The 18,916-nt window shown below is 42.1% G+C and overlaps 1 protein-coding gene across 2 annotated transcripts in view; it reads right to left on the reverse strand.

Moving 5' to 3' along the window:
• Positions 1-18,916, reverse strand: part of frem1b (Fras1 related extracellular matrix 1b) — a 157,792-nt gene that overhangs the window by 121,551 nt on the left and 17,325 nt on the right. The window contains exons 2-4 of one of the 2 annotated variants that reach the window (XM_034017493.3): positions 9,352-9,398; positions 8,761-9,169; positions 5,611-5,705 (exon numbers count right to left, since the gene is read on the reverse strand). In XM_034017493.3, the coding sequence (XP_033873384.2) occupies positions 5,611-5,705; positions 8,761-9,144 (479 nt within the window). In that variant the 5' untranslated portion in view covers positions 9,145-9,169; positions 9,352-9,398. The remainder of the gene's footprint in view (positions 1-5,610; positions 5,706-8,760; positions 9,170-9,351; positions 9,399-18,916) is intronic. The other variant, XM_059031962.1, reaches the window with a different exon arrangement.

Genomic DNA, 18,916 nt, shown 5'->3' on the forward strand with positions numbered 1-18,916 from the left:
CAATATCTGGTCGAAGGTTAGTGGTGGCAATCTCAGGTGGAAAAATAAGCCGTTGACCAACATCTGCCAGCATATTCCAGTCTCTAGCAGCTTCCAGTTGTCCTGGGCGAGGATTGGTTTTAACACCTTTTCTTGGTGGTTGCTCTCCTGGGCGGAGGAATGTTGTCTTTTGTGTGTAATGTTTTGATGGAACAGGTGGCAACTTATTGGTCATGTTACGCTTGTCTTCCAATGCTAAGGCCAAACATCGCAGCACCTGGTCATGGCGCCAAGTAAACCGTCCTTGGCTAAGAGCCACCTTACATCCTGTCAAAATGTGCCTTAATGTTGCAGGTGATGAACACAAAGGACATGAGGGATCCTCTCCTACCCAGAGGTTTAGGTTCTGTGGTGATGGGAGAACATCATATGTTGACCTGATGAGGAAACTGATCCTGCTCTGTTCCATTGACCATAGGTCTTGCCAGCCAATCTTGCGTTGTTCCACACTCTCCCATCTCATCCATTCTCCCTGTTTGGCCTGGGAAATGGCCTTTATACACCTCATCCTCTCCTCCTGCTTTTGCACCTCGTTGACTACCAGCTTCCTCCTTTGAGCTGGGGCCGCCTTGTGCCATGTAGGAGGAGTTGAACTGAAACCAAGACCCCCTCTTCCATGCTGAACTTGCCCCATGATATCACCAATTCGAAGGGCAGCCTTTGCATCTTCCACAGCTTTCTTTGCCGCCCACTTTCTTCCAGTTTTCAACACAGGTGCTGCCTCCCTTACGCATTTATCGCGTGACTCTACTAATGTCATTTCCAGTCTGACCTTGGCGCACTTAAACTCCTCGGTTAGAGCAGAGACTGGTAGCTGCAGTATTCCTTTACCATAAAGTCCCACTCTGCTGAGGCAGCGTGGAACTCCCAACCATTTCCTGATGTATGAACTGATTAAAGCTTCCAGCTTCTCTACTGTTGTCAAAGAAACCTCGTACACAGTCAGTGGCCACAGCAACCTCGGCAGTAGACCAAACTGAAAGCACCAGAGTTTTAGTTTACCTGGTAGAGCGCAGCTGTCTATGCTCTTCAACCCTTCCACTGCTTGTTGTCTAACTTCTCCCACACGAACTGTGTCCTTTAGATCCCCGTCGTACCATCTCCCAAGACTCTTCACTGGCTTCTCAGACACTGTTGGTATTGCCTCACCATTAATGAAGAATGTTTTATCTACTACTTTGCCTTTAATTATAGAGATGCTCCTTGATTTAGTGGGCTTGAATTGCATTCGTGCCCATTCAATGTTATTGGTTAATTTGCCCAATAATCGATTAGTGCAGGCTACTGTTGTAGTCATGGTTGTCATGTCATCCATGTATGCTCGAATTGGTGGTAGTCACATTCCAGAAGCCAAGCGCTCTCCTCCTACTACCCATTTTGATGCCCTAATGATTACTTCCATTGCCATGGTAAAAGCCAGTGGAGAAATGGTGCATCCTGCCATTATTACAACCTCTAGGCATTGCCATGTAGTGCTGAATTCTGAAGTTGAAAAACTGAATTGCAAATCTCCAAAATAGGCTTTCACTAAATTTGTTATTGTCATCGGTACACTGAAAAAATCAAATGCTGCCCAAAGTAGTTCATGTGGCACTGAACCATATGCATTAGCCAAATCCAGGAATGTCACATGGAGCTCCTTCCTCTCCTTTTTAGCTGATTGAATTTGTTGCCAGATCACATTGATGTGTTCTAAGCAACCTGGGAAACCTGGAATGCCCGCTTTTTGTATTGAAGTGTCAATGAAGCAGTTCTTTAATAGGTAAGCTGACAATCTCTGAGCAATAATGCTGAAGAAAATCTTGCCTTCTACGTTTAATAGGGAAATGGGACGAAACTGACTGATGCTTGTAGAATCTTTTTCTTTAGGCATAAAGACTCCACCTGCTCGGCGCCATGCTCTTGGTACAACCTGTTTTTCCCATGCCACTTTCATCAATTTCCACAGAATTCGTAGAACTCCTGAAGCACTCTTGTACACTCTGTACGGAACTCCATTAGGCCCTGGAGATGATGAAGCCCTTGCTTTTTTCACAGCTTGCTCTATTTCTCTCCACTTAGGTGCACAATCCTCCATTTGGTATTCTGGTGGATTGATAGGTGGGATGTCTGACGGAACTGACATAGGCTCCTGCCTTTTTGAATCTGTATGTGTTTCCTCCAAATATCTCTCCAGCTCAACCTTAGATGCTTTTAGTGTGCCATTCTTCTCACTGGTGAATAACTTCTTTACAAATTTGAATGGGTCTTTATAAAAGTTCGCTCTCGCACGCTCCTTCTTTTTGTAGCGTTTCCGTAGGCGCTCAGCTCTGCGCAATGTTGCAAGCTTATCTTTTATGACCCTTTGTAAGAGATTGAGTCCCTCCTTCTGACTTTGTTCTGCTCTTCTCCATTGGTTCCTCAGCTGTCTCCTTTCTCTAACTAAGCGTTCAATCTCCTGCTGCCGTCTAGACTTTCCAGGAATAGTTTGTACTTTTTCCTTCCTTTTTTCAACTCCAAACCTCTCACTTCCATATGCGTAGATGATGTCCCCAAATTTATCCAGCTTCTTTTCAACTGTTCCACTTAATCTTTCCAATGCAACGCAGAGATCTGTGTTTACTGTGTCCCATGCAGTTTTCTCACAAGCTCTTGGCCATTTAACTCCAGGCTTGTGCCCGTTGAGGTTCTTTTCTCTCTTATGCTGGTTTGTCTGACCGGGTTCACAAGGATCATTAGGTTCATCACTAACTGTGTCCATGCAAGTCCTTCTCACATCTATGACAGGGGTGCTGATATCCTGCGAACTGTGGTTTGCTTCCTGTCGCTGGATTTCATTCGACTGACTTGACTGACTTCGTAAGAAGTACTGATCAATGCGAGGCCCTTGTCCCTTCTCCCTCAAGCATTTCATTCTCCCTTGATGAATCTTCAAACCCCTGACCGTTGTCGCCTTGCTCCAGCCGCAGACACAAACCTGGAGTTCCATGTCTTTGTTAACTGCAGATCTTGAACTAGTCTTTTGTGAAGTACTCTCCATACTCATATCCGTTTCCGTTCCTAAGTCGTTAACCGTGTTGTCCAACGTTGAGTCATCTTCCGCCCCCGCTCTCACAGACTCTAGGGGTATTTTTCTCTTTAATTTCTTAGAAGCCTTGGGCGGGTGTCTCCAGCATCCTGTAAACACAGAGCTGGATACTGCCGACATGGGTAGCTAACCCTTACCAGCCCCAATGGGGTCTCTTTGCTCCAGTCAGCTGTCTCTCCAGGCTGTCACAAGGTCTTTCCCTTGTTGCCAGCTGCACTATTCACAGCAGTCACTGGACGTATCCAGATCTTCATGATTTCCATTACACAAGAGTAGATGTTAAAACTTCATGCTGATTTGAACTCGGCTCTCGCCAAGATAAGCACCAACTAAGACGTAGCTTTACAGTAAACTAATGTGATCTTGGTTGCATCTTTGGGTCACCAAATCTCCAAATCTACAATTAGACGCCACCTCCATGCCAAAAGGCTATTTGGAAGGGTTGCCAGAAAATGGACTTGAACCCCATTGAAAACCTGTGGTTTCAATTGAAGAGGGCAGTCCATAAGCGCAGACCAAAGGATATCAAGGATCTGGAAATATTCTGTATGGAGGAATGGTCTAAGATCCCTCCCAATGTGTTCTCCATTGTCATTGCAAGGGGAGGGTGCACAAAGTACTGAAAACAAGGGTGCAATAATTTTGACACTTCATTTTTTTTTTGGAAATAAATTCATAATTTGAGAAATGTGTAATTTTGGTTGATTCCATTGAATCATTAATAAAGTCAAATATATTCCACATGTTGGAAAATTACAATATCGCTCAGTACTGGTATTATTTATTTTATACAGTCTTTTTTGCTCATCTTTATCAAGGGTGCCAATAATTTTGGAGGTTACTGTATATATATATATATATATATATATATATATATATATATATATATATATATATATATATACACACACACACACACACACACACACACACACACACACACACACATATATAATACATCTCTTTTAATACACATATAGCAGTGTGGATTAGTGGTTAGGGCTCTGGATTCTTGACCGGAGTGTCGTTGGTTCAATCCCAGGTGGGGGACACTGCTGCTGTACCCTTGAGCAAGGTACTTTACCTAGATTGCTCCAGTAAAAACCCAACTGTATAAATGGGTAATTGTATGTAAAAATAATGTGATATCTTGTAACAATTGTAAGTCGCCCTGGATAAGAGCGTCTCCTAAGAAAAAATAATAATTTAAAAAAATAACATATAAACTTGTATTGTACTTGGAAGAAAGGATCCTGTGAACTTTAATTCACCTAACTTTTTACAGAAAGGAGGGGTTGAAAATGAGAGCCATGAGATCATGTTCCAATATTTTGGAAAGGAGTTATAGCCAATTAATTTTGAATGTTTTTATATAACTCCAATTAGTTTTAAAATGGAGTTGACTATCACTTACTCAAAGATAAGAACTGTCAAGGCAGATTGATGATCAGATTTAATTGGGACTCCTGATGTATTCAGTGGAGGGAAAACTCTATAGACAGAGGTAAAGCCCCTTGGTCGATGCTCTGAGGACCTCTGAAACAGTTGGTTGCTGTTTGGTCGTATTCAGAAGTCTGCCTTTGAAGACAGCTCTTGTTTTTACGTTGTATTCTACAACTACACTTTCACATAGTGGAAGGTAAGAACAATTTTGAATTTATATCTCATTTATATTGATGCATTGCTATATGGTATAGGAATTAAAATTTAGCTTTGGAGAGTGATATATTGTATGTTTTAGGATTTAGCGGTGGGCACTTTAGCTTTTTGCATGGGTAGCCTAAGGGCTAAGCATATGATAACCATATTTGTATTACTGTATTGAAGTATTAATGCTGTTAAACCTGTAAAGACACTGGCTAGCTCAGATTTCCTATTGCTTGGGATTTGCTGTGGCCTGCAACCACCAGATCCATTATTAAGTATTTAATAAATTGAAGGAGTACTAACTGCTCTGATTTGTTAAAACTTCAAATTAAAAGTCTGCGTGATTTTCTTGATTCTTAAAAGTTGTCTGGATACGTTGCAAGCCCAGTACACAAACAGTCCACTACAGGAGTCCAAAACATCTCTGTCCTCCTTAAACTCTACCCATGAGTTTAAGTGTGCTCAGAGCAATAAAAGAAGTATGTGCGAAATCTGACAACACACTTTTGTGTAGACTGTCCCCTTCATGACTTATTTGTCTATTTCATTTCAACAGACAGACGTTCTGACTGACTGTGATAGCGGGATGATAGAAGCAGAATTATTTGCCAACTAACATCTCCTAAGACAGACTGCACAGAGTGCTGCTGTTTCATGAGGAGCAGTTTCAACAGTGACGACTCCTGGGCAATCCTGGAGAACAGACCTCACTGCAGATTGCACCCCTGATTTCCCCAAAGCAATTAGAGGCTGTTTCTTTCCACTACTTAGACACCTCACAGACAGTTGAATCACTGCCTCCTGGCTGGATCATAGCCCAGTCCTTAACAGACCTTTAAAGATATAACTGTCTCTACCTGTATATTCTCAGCATCACATTGTCCTCCTCCAGTATAGGGGAGCCGTTGTGGGTATACTTCACTTCATTGGGTAAGAAATGGCAGTCGAACACCTAGCAAGAGAAGACTGTTAAAGCAAACATTGTGGAGAAACAGAATTTAACAACTGTTCTTTAATTAACATTTGGTAATGGTTACCGTATCAGATACAGGGCACACACTGGAAACTGCATTCGAATTGTAGGGTCTGTGACAGGGTGGAGAGACCCTGCACAGGACTGGGCAGATTCAGGTTTTATTCTCTGCCTGTGTGGAATTCTGTAAATGATCGTGTCTTCTATCATTTGATCAATCAATTACCTTGCCACCCCCAGCCGAAACGTAGGTGAATGTGTTTGAGTAGAGTGTGCGTTGTGTCCGAACAGTGTAAAACAGAGAAACAGAATCTGCTAGCTACCATTTGCATTAGTGCATTTTCTTAATGTCTGATAGATGACAGACTTACATTGATATTTAAAAGATATTTGTTTTCAACAATTTTACCAACTGTTCAAATTAAAGGTGCACTATTTAGTGGTTAAACCGAGTCTCCTTCAGAGTTCTTCAGTAGCCGCCTTGACACAGCTTTTATTTCAACTCACTAAGGTTGAATAATATGGTTACTGCTGTTGTATGGTAAATGTAGGAATATATTTTTCTGCTGAGTTTTATTGAACTAGCTCAAGTGGCAGTACTTAAGGCTGATATCTCTATCTTAAAGCAGGGAAAGCTTTCCTACATTGCCCTAGCCTGCCTTGCATGAACCACCCTTTCGACATGTCTGGCCAATGCTTGGGCTTAGTGGTAATGTTAATTAGGATGGCACTACCAGAGCTGTAACTAGGGGTGTGTGAGCAGGGCAGGCGCCCTGGGGGCAAACCCGCGGGGGCAGAAAAATGACTTAAATGCATTGTCACTCGAGTAATCATTTTGATCTGCGGTTCTCAATGTTTTCTCTTGTCAGCTGTCAGTGCACCCCTAGCATAGTCTGAAGATCGCACGCACCTCTGCACTACAAAAGGGAATGTGTCACTTCCTTAGCAACAGTCTTAACAACCACGAACCTGGAGCCAGTTGCACAAAATGTGTTAAATGCTTTTAAGACCACTTGTTGGACTTAGACTTAAAATTTAAGCCCAAAATAAATAAGACCAGTTACACAAAAAGTCTTAATTTAAGCCTGGTCTTAAATTTAAGTCATTTTTAAACCTCCCCTCACCAGGTTTAAATGGGAAAAAAATATCTGTTGCTATAGAAGCCAACATGGCAGCACCACAATATTGAAATTAAATGGCATTTCGTAGGGAAAGAGTATTTAAGGACAGACACAGTCCCTTAGAGAATTTCAATAACATTGCAGTTTTTGAAAGACTGTGTTTCCACTGCGAGGACATATTAACTTTAGTGGAGATGTTAAAAGATGAGTTGGAGCCTGCATAACAGAACCCACAGCATCCCTGCAGTCATTCAAGTTTGTGTGGCAATTCGTTTCTACGCCACTGGAAGTTTTTAAAATGTTGTTGGAGACTTCACTGGGATTCACAAATCGTCAGCCAGCTGGATTAAAAAGCCGCAATGGTAGTATCAGATTCATGAATGTTTTCTGCACAAACAACCACCCTTGTCCAAGAGACATACACTATTGTAAACAAGTCAAACTTTAATACATGTATAACCACTTACTTTTAACCATTAAACTAATCAGTGTGATTTTTGGCAGTTTCGCTGCCCAGCTGAGGTCAACAACACAAACATGAAAAAAATACACAAGCAGCTTTTCGCAAAATATAAACAAACTAAAAATTTTAGTAAAAAAACTGGTCTGTGAAAGTTATCTAACAGTTACTTTTTAATAATACTATATTCACTAACGTATTTTTAATTTACCTGCTGCTACTATCACTGTCATAATAAATCCCATTACTATCAAGTATTAAAGAAGTTAACTGGGAAGGTTTTTCAAAAGGGCCATCTCCAGTTTTTGTTTTCTTTTTTTAACATTCTTTTTCGGTCTCATTCAGAGCAGATTTTTCAATTTTTTGAAATGTCATTTACAGTACGACTTGCAGCTGGGTTGATTACCCATTCAGTAATTTCTTCTTGTCAGGCTTTATTTTTGTCTGAATTTTTTAATGACACCCCTAACCTCCCCAATATTATTTCTGTTTTAATAATTACTTCTCGTACAATTTTTATTCACTAAAATTTATTGCAAATAGATAAACAGCCCTTAAAATTCACCATCCTGAACTACAAGATGTTAAATGTGCTACCAGTATTTAATTATTGGAATAAAATTCAGAACAAATGTTATTATTTTTAATGACATTCTTATTTTTTGTTTAAAATAGCATACAAACCTGCATGGCTCTTACTAAATTCTAAATTGTTTTGGGAAACGGAAGAATTTTCTTTTTGGTAACTATATAGATGGAAATGCAAGTTTATGTCTTTCTGAATATGCTTCAAGCCATTAAGTCATTGCATCAGTGTTTGTGTTACGATTATTTTCAATCCATGCTTTTTTACAGTACCAATCAATGATTATAAGGAAACACAAATATAATTGCCTGCCCAGGGCGCTAAAATGCCTAGTTATGGCTCTGGGCACTACTATCAATAGAGGCCTATGTTGAGACTCTTTTTATGTCCCGTTCATTTGATGGTGGGACCATTGGGACCAGAGTGAGCAGTCTCGATGCTCTTCCTAAAACTAGCTGCTGCATTTTTTATTTAGTTTTTTTAAAGAATTTAGAGTTTAGAGTGCCCAATTATTTTGCCCCCAATTTGTCTCCCCAATTTAGAATGTCCAGTTACACTCCTTCCCCACAGCAATTCCTCACAATAGCTCAGGAGGACAAGGGTCAGCCCAACAGGAGTTCGCTTCAACCCACCGGGCACCTAGCCAGTATGGTCAGCTGTTGCGCGATGCAGAGTTTTGACTTCCTAACCCATGGGAGCGTCAGGACCAATGCAATGCTGCCTGACAAATCCCCAGCAAAGAGCCAGGACCGAGGCTGCACTCCGTTTTTATAATTAACACTGACTGCATGAATGAGCAGTGCCAACCCATGTAGATAACAGACATTTCATTGAGGTGAAAGGCTTACCACCCAGTCTAGTACTTACCTGAGGGCCGAGCTTCCCTACCCTCTGCGTTATTGGCTCATTCAGCACAACCTCCACCTTGCACGAGTCTACTTCTTTAGGGATATTGAATTGAAGTTCATTGTTCGTCACGTATACCACCTGCCCTCTGCCAACCTGGACTCCTGTGTTGAGCCGGACAAGACCATCAGCCATGGTGAGGGGCAGGTCTATTAGAGAGGCTGACACCAGTAAAGCAATGGTAGCAATGGCAGCAGTCTTCATATTTGTACTTTTGTAAAAGTGTAATCCACGTAACACTAAAACAAGGTATTCCTTCCTTTCATCCAACCGTCCTACAAGATGGTCTTCAGTGGACAAGATCTTATGCTCATTTCCCAGGATGTTGTATGAGATATTCAACATGAAGAGCACAGTCCAGCAGGGCTTCCTGTAGGGGATAGGGGGAGAGACCACTCAGGAGTCTTGTGGTTCAATCACAGGTCACTCTGGATTAACCTAATGGAGGTTATGGTTAGGGTCTGGATTAACTAATTGAGGTTAGAGTTAGGGTCTGGATTAACCTGTTGGAGGTTAGGGTTAGGGTTGATGTATCCCCAGATTATAGAATACCTTTCCTATAGGTTCACATCTTTCAACTGTCAAAGTTAAAGAACTGTCTGAAAAAAAACCCAGAAACATTAATCAGCAGAGCAATTTGAAATAGCTTTACAAAATCCAGGTATTGCAATACAATCTACTCTTGTTACAGCTTCACCTTTCAGCTATGATTCTCACAAGCAAGTATTTCATATTAGACATAAGATTTGAAGAGGAGACTATCAACTTTCTAACCGTTGTGTCTCCTGTTAGTGATCATGTGACTATTGTATTTATGTCTGGCCTCTTTCCCTCTACCTTCAAACAAGCCTCTATCACCCCCCTCCACAAAAAACCTACCCTCGACCCCACCTCCCCCCAGAACTACCGTCCTGTCTCCCTCTTACCCTTCCTCTCTAAAACCCTTGAGCGGGCAGTATACCGCCAGCTCTCTGCTTTCCTTTCTAACCACTCTCTTCTTGAACCTCTCCAATCTGGTTTCCGCTCTGCTCACTCCACTGAAACTGCTCTCCTGTCTGTCACTAACTCGCTAAACTCTGCCTGCGCTGCCTCTCTCTCCTCTGTCCTAATTCTCCTCAATGTCTCTGCTGTCTCCTCCTACCTCCTACCTCTCCGACCGCACCTACCAGGTAACCTGGTGCGGCTCAACCCCACACCTCACCCTCTTTCAACATGAGTCCCCGAAGGATCAGTCTTGAGTCCTCTCCTGTTCTCTCTCTACACCCGCTCCCTGGGCCCCCTTATCGCATCCTATGGTTTCTCATACCATTTCTATGTTGATGATGCACAGATCTTTCTCTACTTCCCCCCCTCTGACCCCACCATCCCCTCCCGTATCTCTACCTGTCTGTCTGTTATCTCCTCATGGATGCACTCGCATCACCTCTCTAAATCTGACCTCCTTTTCTTCCCCTCCTCATCTTCCCACTCCTCTGATCTCTCTACATGCATTTCTCTGGAATCTACCTCGCTCTCCCTCCTTCTCAGCCAAGAACCCTGGAGTAACCCTGGAACCCTGCCTCTCCTACTCCCAGCACATTTCCACTCTAGCACACACCTGCCGGTTCTTCCTGAGCAACATACGAAGAATCCGACCCTTCTTCACCAACTACTCCATGCAACTCCTCGTCCAGGCCCTGGTACCCTCCCACCTAGACTACTGCAACTCCCTCCTGGCCGCCCTCCCTGTGTCCGCCACCCGTCTGCTCCAGCTCATCCAAAACTCCGCTGCTTGCCGGGTGTTCTCTCTGCCACACTTCTTCCACGCTACTCCACTGCTCCGCTCACTCGACTAGCTTCCAATCACCACTCGCATCCAGTTCAGATGCGGCTCTTGTACTCGCCTACCGATGCCTGGACCAGACTGCACCCAGCTACCTCTACACCCTCATCTCTCCCTAAACCCCCACCCAACCTCTCCGCTCCTCCTGCACTAGAAGACTGGCTGTACTTCCTCTACGCTCCCCTGACTCCAGAGCCCGCTCCTTCTCCACCCTCGCCCCGCAGTGGTGGAACAGCCTTCCTACAGATGTCAGGACTGCCCAGTTCCTGACAACCTCTTCAAGATACACCTCTTCAGACAACACCTGTAAAACTCAACTCTTCCCTTCTGGACAATATAGCACTCTGCCTTAAATGCACTTTAACTTGAACTTAGTTGCTCCTTATCCTGCACTTAACCCTATCAGTAGTATTTTGTATTTCACTTGCATCTAACCCTGATGTAACTATCAACACTGTTATCTACTCTTGAACTGCCCTGATATCAAATCGTACTGTGTTTTGTATTTGCTCTTATTAGGACTGAAGTCACTGTATTTTGTATCTTGCTCTTAATTGTTTGTAATTCTTGATATGTATTTTTTGTATACAACTGTAAGTCGACCTGGGTAAGGGCGTCTGCTAAGAAATAAATAATAAAAATAATAATGTATAAACAAATATAGCTGTATTATCAAGTACATAGTGCCATAGTAAAGAGCCTTACAAAAGTAGTACATCCATTTGAATAGCTTTAGATGCTGAAGATAATTAAGGGACCATACCCCTGCACCTTAATCCTTGGGCATCTTGTGCTTCTAGAAGACTACAACCACAAGAACATAAGAATTTACGAACGAGAGGAGGCTATTCAGTCTGTCAGTGCTCGTTTGCTTCCTTGTAGCTGATTGATCCCAGAACGCTTTAAGAATCCCAGACACTCAGCAGCAACAGTGCGGCGTCACCTCGAACCTCTTGCCCCACATATCAACCTGTTCCTATCCAGTTTTAAATAACTTTAGCATAACAGAGGCAGAAGTGTTAAACAAATCCCCTGGGCTGGATGAGATCCTTCCAGTAGTACTCAAAGAAATGAAATAAGTTATTTACAAACCGCTAACCAAGATCATGCAACAGTCTCTTGACACAAGGGTTGCACCGACAGACTGGAAAATTGCAAACGTAATACCAATCCACAAAAATGGAGACAAAACCGAACCAGGTAACTACAGACCAATAAGCCTGACTTCTATTATATGTAAACTTATGGAAACTATAATAAGATCCAAAATGGAAAATTACCTATATGGTAACAATATCCTGGGAGACAGTCAGCATGGTTTTAGGAAAGGGAGATCGTGTCTAAGTAACCTGCTTGATTTTTTTTGAGGATGCAACATCGACAATGGATAATTGCAAAGCATATGACATGGTTTATTTAGATTTCCAGTAAGCTTTTGACAAAGTCCTGCATAAAAGATTAATTCTCAAACTGAACCCAGTATGGATTCAAGGAAATGCATGCACATGGATTAGGGAGAAAACAGAAAGTACTGATTAGAGGAGAAACCTCAAAATGGAGCGAGGTAACCAGTGGTGTGCCACAGGGATCAGTATTAGGTCCTCTGCTATTCCTAATATACATTAATGATTTAGATTCTGGTATAGTAAGCAAACTCGTTAAATTTGCAGACAACACAAAAATAGGAGGAGTGGCAAATACTGTTGCAGCAGCAAAGGTCATTCAAAATGATCTAAACAACATTCAGAACTGGGCAGACACATGGCAAATGCCATTTAATAGAGAAAAGTGTAAGGTACTCCACGCAGGCAATAAAAATGTGCATTATAAATATCATATGGTAGATACTGAAATTGAAGAAGGGAACTATGAAAAAGACCTAGGAGTTTATGTTGACTCAGAAATGTCTTCATCTAGACAATGTGGGGAAGCTATAAAAAAGGCCAACAAGATGCTCGGATATATTGTGAAAAGTGTTGAATTTAAATCAAGGGAAGTAATGTTAAAACTGTAAAATGCATTAGTAAGACCTCATCTAGAATATTGTGTTCAGTTCTGGTCACCTTGTTACAAAAAGGATATTGCTGCCCTAGAAAGAGTGCAAAGAAGAGCGACCAGAATTGTCCCGGGTTTAAAAAGCATGTCGTATGCAGACAGGCTAAAAGAATTGAATCCATTCAGTCTTGAACAAAGAAGACTACGTGGTGATCTGATTCAAGCATTAAAAAATTCTAAAAGTTATTGACAATGTCGATCCAGGGGACTTTTTCAACCTGAAAAAAAGAAACAAGGACCAGGGGTCACAAATGGAGATTAGATAAAGGGGCATTCAGAACAGAAAATAGGAGGCACTTTTTTACACAGAGAATTGTGAGGGTCTGGAACCAACTCCCCAGTAATGTTGTTGAAGTTGACACCCTGGGATCCTTCAAGAAGCTGCTTGATGTGATTCTGGGATCAATAAGCTACTAACAACCAAACAAGCAAGATGGGCCGAATGGCCTCTTCTCGTTTGTAAACTTTCTTATGTTTTTATGTTCTTCAGGTACATGTAGTCCTGCATCTCTTAAAGTAGAATCCGCTTAAATGCACTGGGATGGGAGTTGAAAACACTAAACTGCCCCTGTAAAGCTCACTGTGTTCAATTTTGATCCCTGCTATTCAGAAAGGATTTAGTGGCCTTAGAGAGTCCAGATAAGAGCAACCAGACTAAGGGCTTAAAGGAGTTAAGGAGAGGTAGAGGGAACTGAATGTTTAATCTGGAACAGCCTATAGGGGACTTGATTGAAGTTCAGATGTAAAAGGAGTTGACAAAGCTATCACTAACCAATACATTAAACTCAGCACAGACACCAGGAACAGCGGACACAGTTGGAAATGAAGTAGTCTTAGGTTAGAGGGTAGGAAACACTTCTTCATAAAAGTGAGTGTACGGAATGGGTTACCAAGCCCCGTGGATGCTGAATCATGTGAATTCTTTAATACCCAATTTAATTTACTAGTATCTGCCTGATCAAAAAGAAAAGTGTTTACCCCTCCAGATGTAAGGCTGTCAGTTCTGCTTAAGCTGAACAATAAACGGGGCTTTCCAAGTGTCAGATAGAGCCTGGGTTTAATGTGAAAGCATTCAGAGTTGTGATCAAAGACTACAGACCTAATTTCTGAAGGCTTTGAAACATTTTTATATGTGATTTACCCCTATGTAACCTTAATAAGGATGCTCATTTCCTGCTCATTTCCTGACATGTGGTGAATTTATTTCCATGACCTGAATTTTCTTAAGATAAGTGTTAGTGTATAACATTTAGTTTAAAATGTTATTAATATAAACAAACTGTTTGAAACAGAATACCAATAAGTTATCCGATACAAGGATTCTATTTTTATCTGCGTTATGTAGCCTGATAATATATATTTAGGGCTTGAATTTTTCGGGGGGTTTTTTTTGTTTAGTTTAAGGTGGGGATGGTGTTCGGTTTTTATTATTATTTGACAAAATCCGTTATTTTCCGTTATTAAAATAAACACAGCTCAAATGCATCAGTTTTCAGATTCTATAATAAATTGCATGTACGTTTCACTAATACATACACAATTCAGCTGATGCAGACATATTCCAATCGTACAGTTATATTACTGCAGCTCAAATACTGTACACATTGTTTACCAACTTCTCAACTCACTTCCTGGTTTATCAATAAAGCTTATTTTATACAAGCTTATTCAATACCCTTAAATATACAAGTATTTATCAGGTATTATTATTTTATTAATTGTAATACTGATGACGTAAGTGAAACAGAAACTAAAAACATAACAATTGCTACTCGTGCTGGATTTGGACCAGCACAATATTTGTTTGTTCAGTGTTTGTTTGCTGTATTGTCCATTTGTTTTGGCCATCATGCCTTTTTGTTTTGTTCAACTTTTTATTTTACAATAAACTGGCTCATGAGCGCACTTATTCATATCCCAGCACTGTTGTCTGTGTTCACTGTCTTCCAGGACTGACATCACTACTAGCCATCTTGGTCACATATGGTGGTCAGAAGTGGGATTACAGTGGCACGGTCACAGGCCAGGAGGGAGACTGTGGGTACACTTTTTTGTGTGTTTGAAGAAAATGATTGGGTTTTTTTGTGGATAATGGGATGGGAGGAATCCATGGAGCCGTGGCATAACCACCAGAGGGATTTGAAGGAAGGAGGGGCTCCATGGTGCCTCTCCTGCCTGGAGTATGGGCACCACCTGGACGTGTGCCCCTATGAAGACCCTCTCTTTGTGCAGGCCTTTGCTCAGGGTGAGGTGGAGACCACGGAAGAGTGGCTCTGCCTGAAGACCCCAGTTATAAGCCCAGAGAAGGAAAAAGGGAAGGAGAAGCTGCTCCCAGAGTCAAGCCAGGAAGCCAATGCCAGCGCCAGAGCCACCGCAGTTTTGTCCCATCTGCAGAGGTAGGCATTTTGTGGCCAACTGCCACCTCCTCCAGGAGGAGGAGACGAAAGAAACAGTGGGAGAAGCCCCGCTGTCTCCAGAACCACAGGCACGGCAGGAGGAGAGCTGCCTGGTGATCAACTGGGACACGGACGAGGATCAGCCAAACCCAGAGATCGACCTGATGAACTGGAATGGCGACCCGGAGGTCCTCTCTGCGTTGCTGGGTGCGCAAGGATGGTGCCAGCACTGAAGAAGACTCAGGCACCTAGCTGTGTACTGTCCGCCCACTGCCAGCAGGGGGAGTAAGCTATCCCGCTGCGAGGGATGAAGAAAAAGAGCATCCGCTCCCACGGCCAACCCAGAAAGGGGGAACCCAAGTGTCCAGCACCCAGAAGGGGGGATCACGAGCGTCCACAGCCCAAGAATGGGAAGCCAGCGTGTCCTGAGTCGCACCAGTCCCCAGCGACCGGATGAGAGCCACACCAGTTCCCAGCGACTGAAGGAGAGCTGCACCAGTCTCCAGTGAGAGCTGTGCCAGTCTCCAGTGACTGAGGGAGAACCACACCATTCTCCAAAGATAGAAGGAGACTACCTGCTGTTCCCACCTCCACCACTAGAGGGAGACTACCAGCTGCTCCCGCCTCCACCGCTAGAGGGAGACTACCTGCTGCTCCCAACTCCACCACTAGAGGGAGACTACCTGCTGCTCCCACCTCGACCGCTAGAGGGAGACTACCTGCTGCTCCCGACTCCACCACTAGAGGGAGACTACCTGCTGCTCCCACCTCCACCGCTAGAGGGAGACTACCTGCTGCTCCCGCCTCCACCGCTAGAGGGAGACTACCTGCTGCTCCTGCCTCCACCACAAGAGGGAGACCGCTTGTTGCTCCTGCCTCCACCACCAGAGGGAGACTACCTGTTGCTCCCACCTCCACCACCAGAGGGAGACTATCTGCAGCTCCCACCTCCACCACGAGAGGGAGACTTCCTGTTGCTCCCTACGCAGAGCTGCCAGCCTTGCCGGCCACATGTCTGGAGGAAGCAGCCTTTCTGCTGCCGAAGTGCCCTGTGCCACTGGCAGCAATTGCACTGTCAGCCTTGCCCTTGTAGGCTGCACACCTGGAGGTAGCAGCATTTCCACTGCTGGAATGTGCCACCCTGCTGTCAGCCTTTCCGCTGCAAGCAGGGCCACTGGAGGAGGACCTTGCCCTGATGTCAGCTTGTGTGCTAACAACATTAATGCCCAGGGGCCTCTTGATGCCTCTGTTTCTGTCCCTGGACTACCTCTGAGACTTTGGGGATTTTAAGGGGGGAGGTGGCTGTTGAGGCCATGTGTGCTACGCACAAGAGGGGAGATATGTGAAGGGGTACTCCCCGCCCCTGTGCATATTATGTTTTGTATTTTGTATTTGTTGTATTATTATTTAAAAACATATTGTTTAATTTGTATAAAGCACACCGTTTTGTTATTGTTGTTTTTGCATCATGGATGGGGTTAAACTTCCCCATCCATGCTAACCCTATACAGAATGTGACCGTCTCCAGATTGATTGATTAATTTATTATTCATTTGGAGACAGTCACATGTATATAAACCAACAGCTTTGGCTGATTGGGACAGAGTTTGCTCAGAGTGGAGGATGGGAGAGGCGTGAATGAAACAGAAATTAAAAACATGGACCAGCACGACACTTGTTTGTTCAGTATTTTTTGCTGTTTGTTTTGGCCATCGTGCCTTTTTTGTTTTGGAAAGTGTTTTGTTTTGTTCAACATTTGTATTTTACAATAAAATTTATTCATATCTCAGCACTGTTGTCTGTGTCCACTGTCTTCTGGGTCTAACATCACCACACCAACCATCCTGGTCACACCACCCCAGTCACTAAAAAGTCTATTCTATTACGCAAATCCACAAAAACTGATGATTGGTCAGTAGCATTGTCTTTGCACGCTGACCGTCTTCTGAAAGACGTTTTCTTCATGTAGAAAGAGAGTGGTGCATAATTGACATTATTTAAAATATGTTGCCAAAATCCACATTTATCAGTTTACCGAATCTTGGGTTATTATAGGGTTATTATCATTTATGAAATGGTGCAGAACCCCAAGATGAAATATTTTCTCAAAATGCACTGCGGGCCATATATTATTTTTTTATATTACATGGATATTGAAAATGTGATAAAGCATGTTGTTGTTCAAGATATCTACTAATACTTCTCAGAGCAGAACATGCCTTTTGGGTTCATGCAATTTCTTTTCGTAATGCATAAATGACAGTTACATGTGTTGAATTCAGAATATTATTATATTGAATTAACTTACAATAACTTTATTACTTAGGATGTCATTGTTTTATTTACAGTATAATTGAATATAGAGCTTGTAAGAAGCCATGTGGGTTGGCATTTAATCAGAGTCACTGTCTGTGCCGCTTCATCGGTGCTTCTTGATTGTGACTGCCTGGTTGAACGTGCAATTGGGATCAAAGGTATTTGCATGCTGTGTGTAGCAGTGTATGAATTAGTCTCCAAGCCAGTTCGTTGCGCTGTCTCCTGTTCTTTTGCTGTTGCTGTTGTATGTATTTATTTATTTATTTATTTATTTATTTATTGTTTTTAATGATTCTTTTTTTATTATGCTATATACAAGTTAAACAATGTACAGAATTGTAAGGCATATTAAAGAGTAATACAACATTACAATATTAACATACATGGGATAAAAAATACACCATTACAGTTAAAACATCCAGGGGATAAAGACATGAACTAAGGCTTATGATCTTGACAGTTCAAGATATTGAAAAACTTTACCGCATATTTAGATTTGCATATTTTTAAAGGGCTAATAGATAAGGAAATGTCATTCTTAAAAGAAACGCATATAGGAGAGATGTTTAAGAATTTGCACTTATGAATAAAGAATTTAGCTACAATTATTATCACATTAATCATAAAACACAAGTTTCTGTCCTTTAGAACTACACTACAAACAACATCACTGTAAGAACATTAACTGGAGCCATCTATGGAGAGAATCCCCAATTCTTTGTGAGTGAAAACATGGAAAAATTACGTGGGCCCTGAAGTGCAAAACACAAACACAAAAAGAAAAACACAACATTAAGGAAAACACAACAACATTAAGGAAAACACAACAACATTAAGGAAAACGCAACGACATTAAGGAAAACGCAACGACATTAAGGAAAACACAACAACATTAAGGAAAACGCAACGACATTAAGGAAAACGCAACGACATTAAGGAAAATGCAACGACATTAAGAAGAATGTTGCAACATTAAGAAAAACGCTGCAACATTAAGAAAAACACAACAACATTAAGGAAAACGCAACGACATTAAGAAAAATGTTGCAACTTTAAGGAAAACACAACAACATTAAGGAAAACGCAACGACATTAAAGAAAACACAACGACATTAATGAAAACGCTGCAACATTAACTTCAAACCTGAATGGGTAATGGGTAGGTACATAGGAAAAGGGGTTCCACATCACTGATAGGAGGAACAACCTGTCAATCAGTGCTGTGGAACTATGTGACAAACACAGTCCATATTAATACAATATAATTTCCTAGCGCTTTGTCCTTAATATCATGTAGTGTGTGTGTGTGTGTGTGTGTGTGTGTGTGTGTGTGTGTGTGTATATATATATATATATATATATATATATATATATATATATATATTGTAGCGAGTGGTGGTCTCACTGTTTTGGTCGATACCGTTTAGTGCAGACAGACGGACAGACACGTTGCTTTTGAACAGCGCTCCGGTTTTATTTCACAAATCCCTATCGGCTGGGACCCACACCTCTAACACAAATAATCTCC

Source organism: Acipenser ruthenus, chromosome 10 (genome assembly GCF_902713425.1).
Source record: "Acipenser ruthenus chromosome 10, fAciRut3.2 maternal haplotype, whole genome shotgun sequence".
Taxonomy (NCBI): Eukaryota; Metazoa; Chordata; class Actinopteri; order Acipenseriformes; family Acipenseridae; genus Acipenser; species Acipenser ruthenus.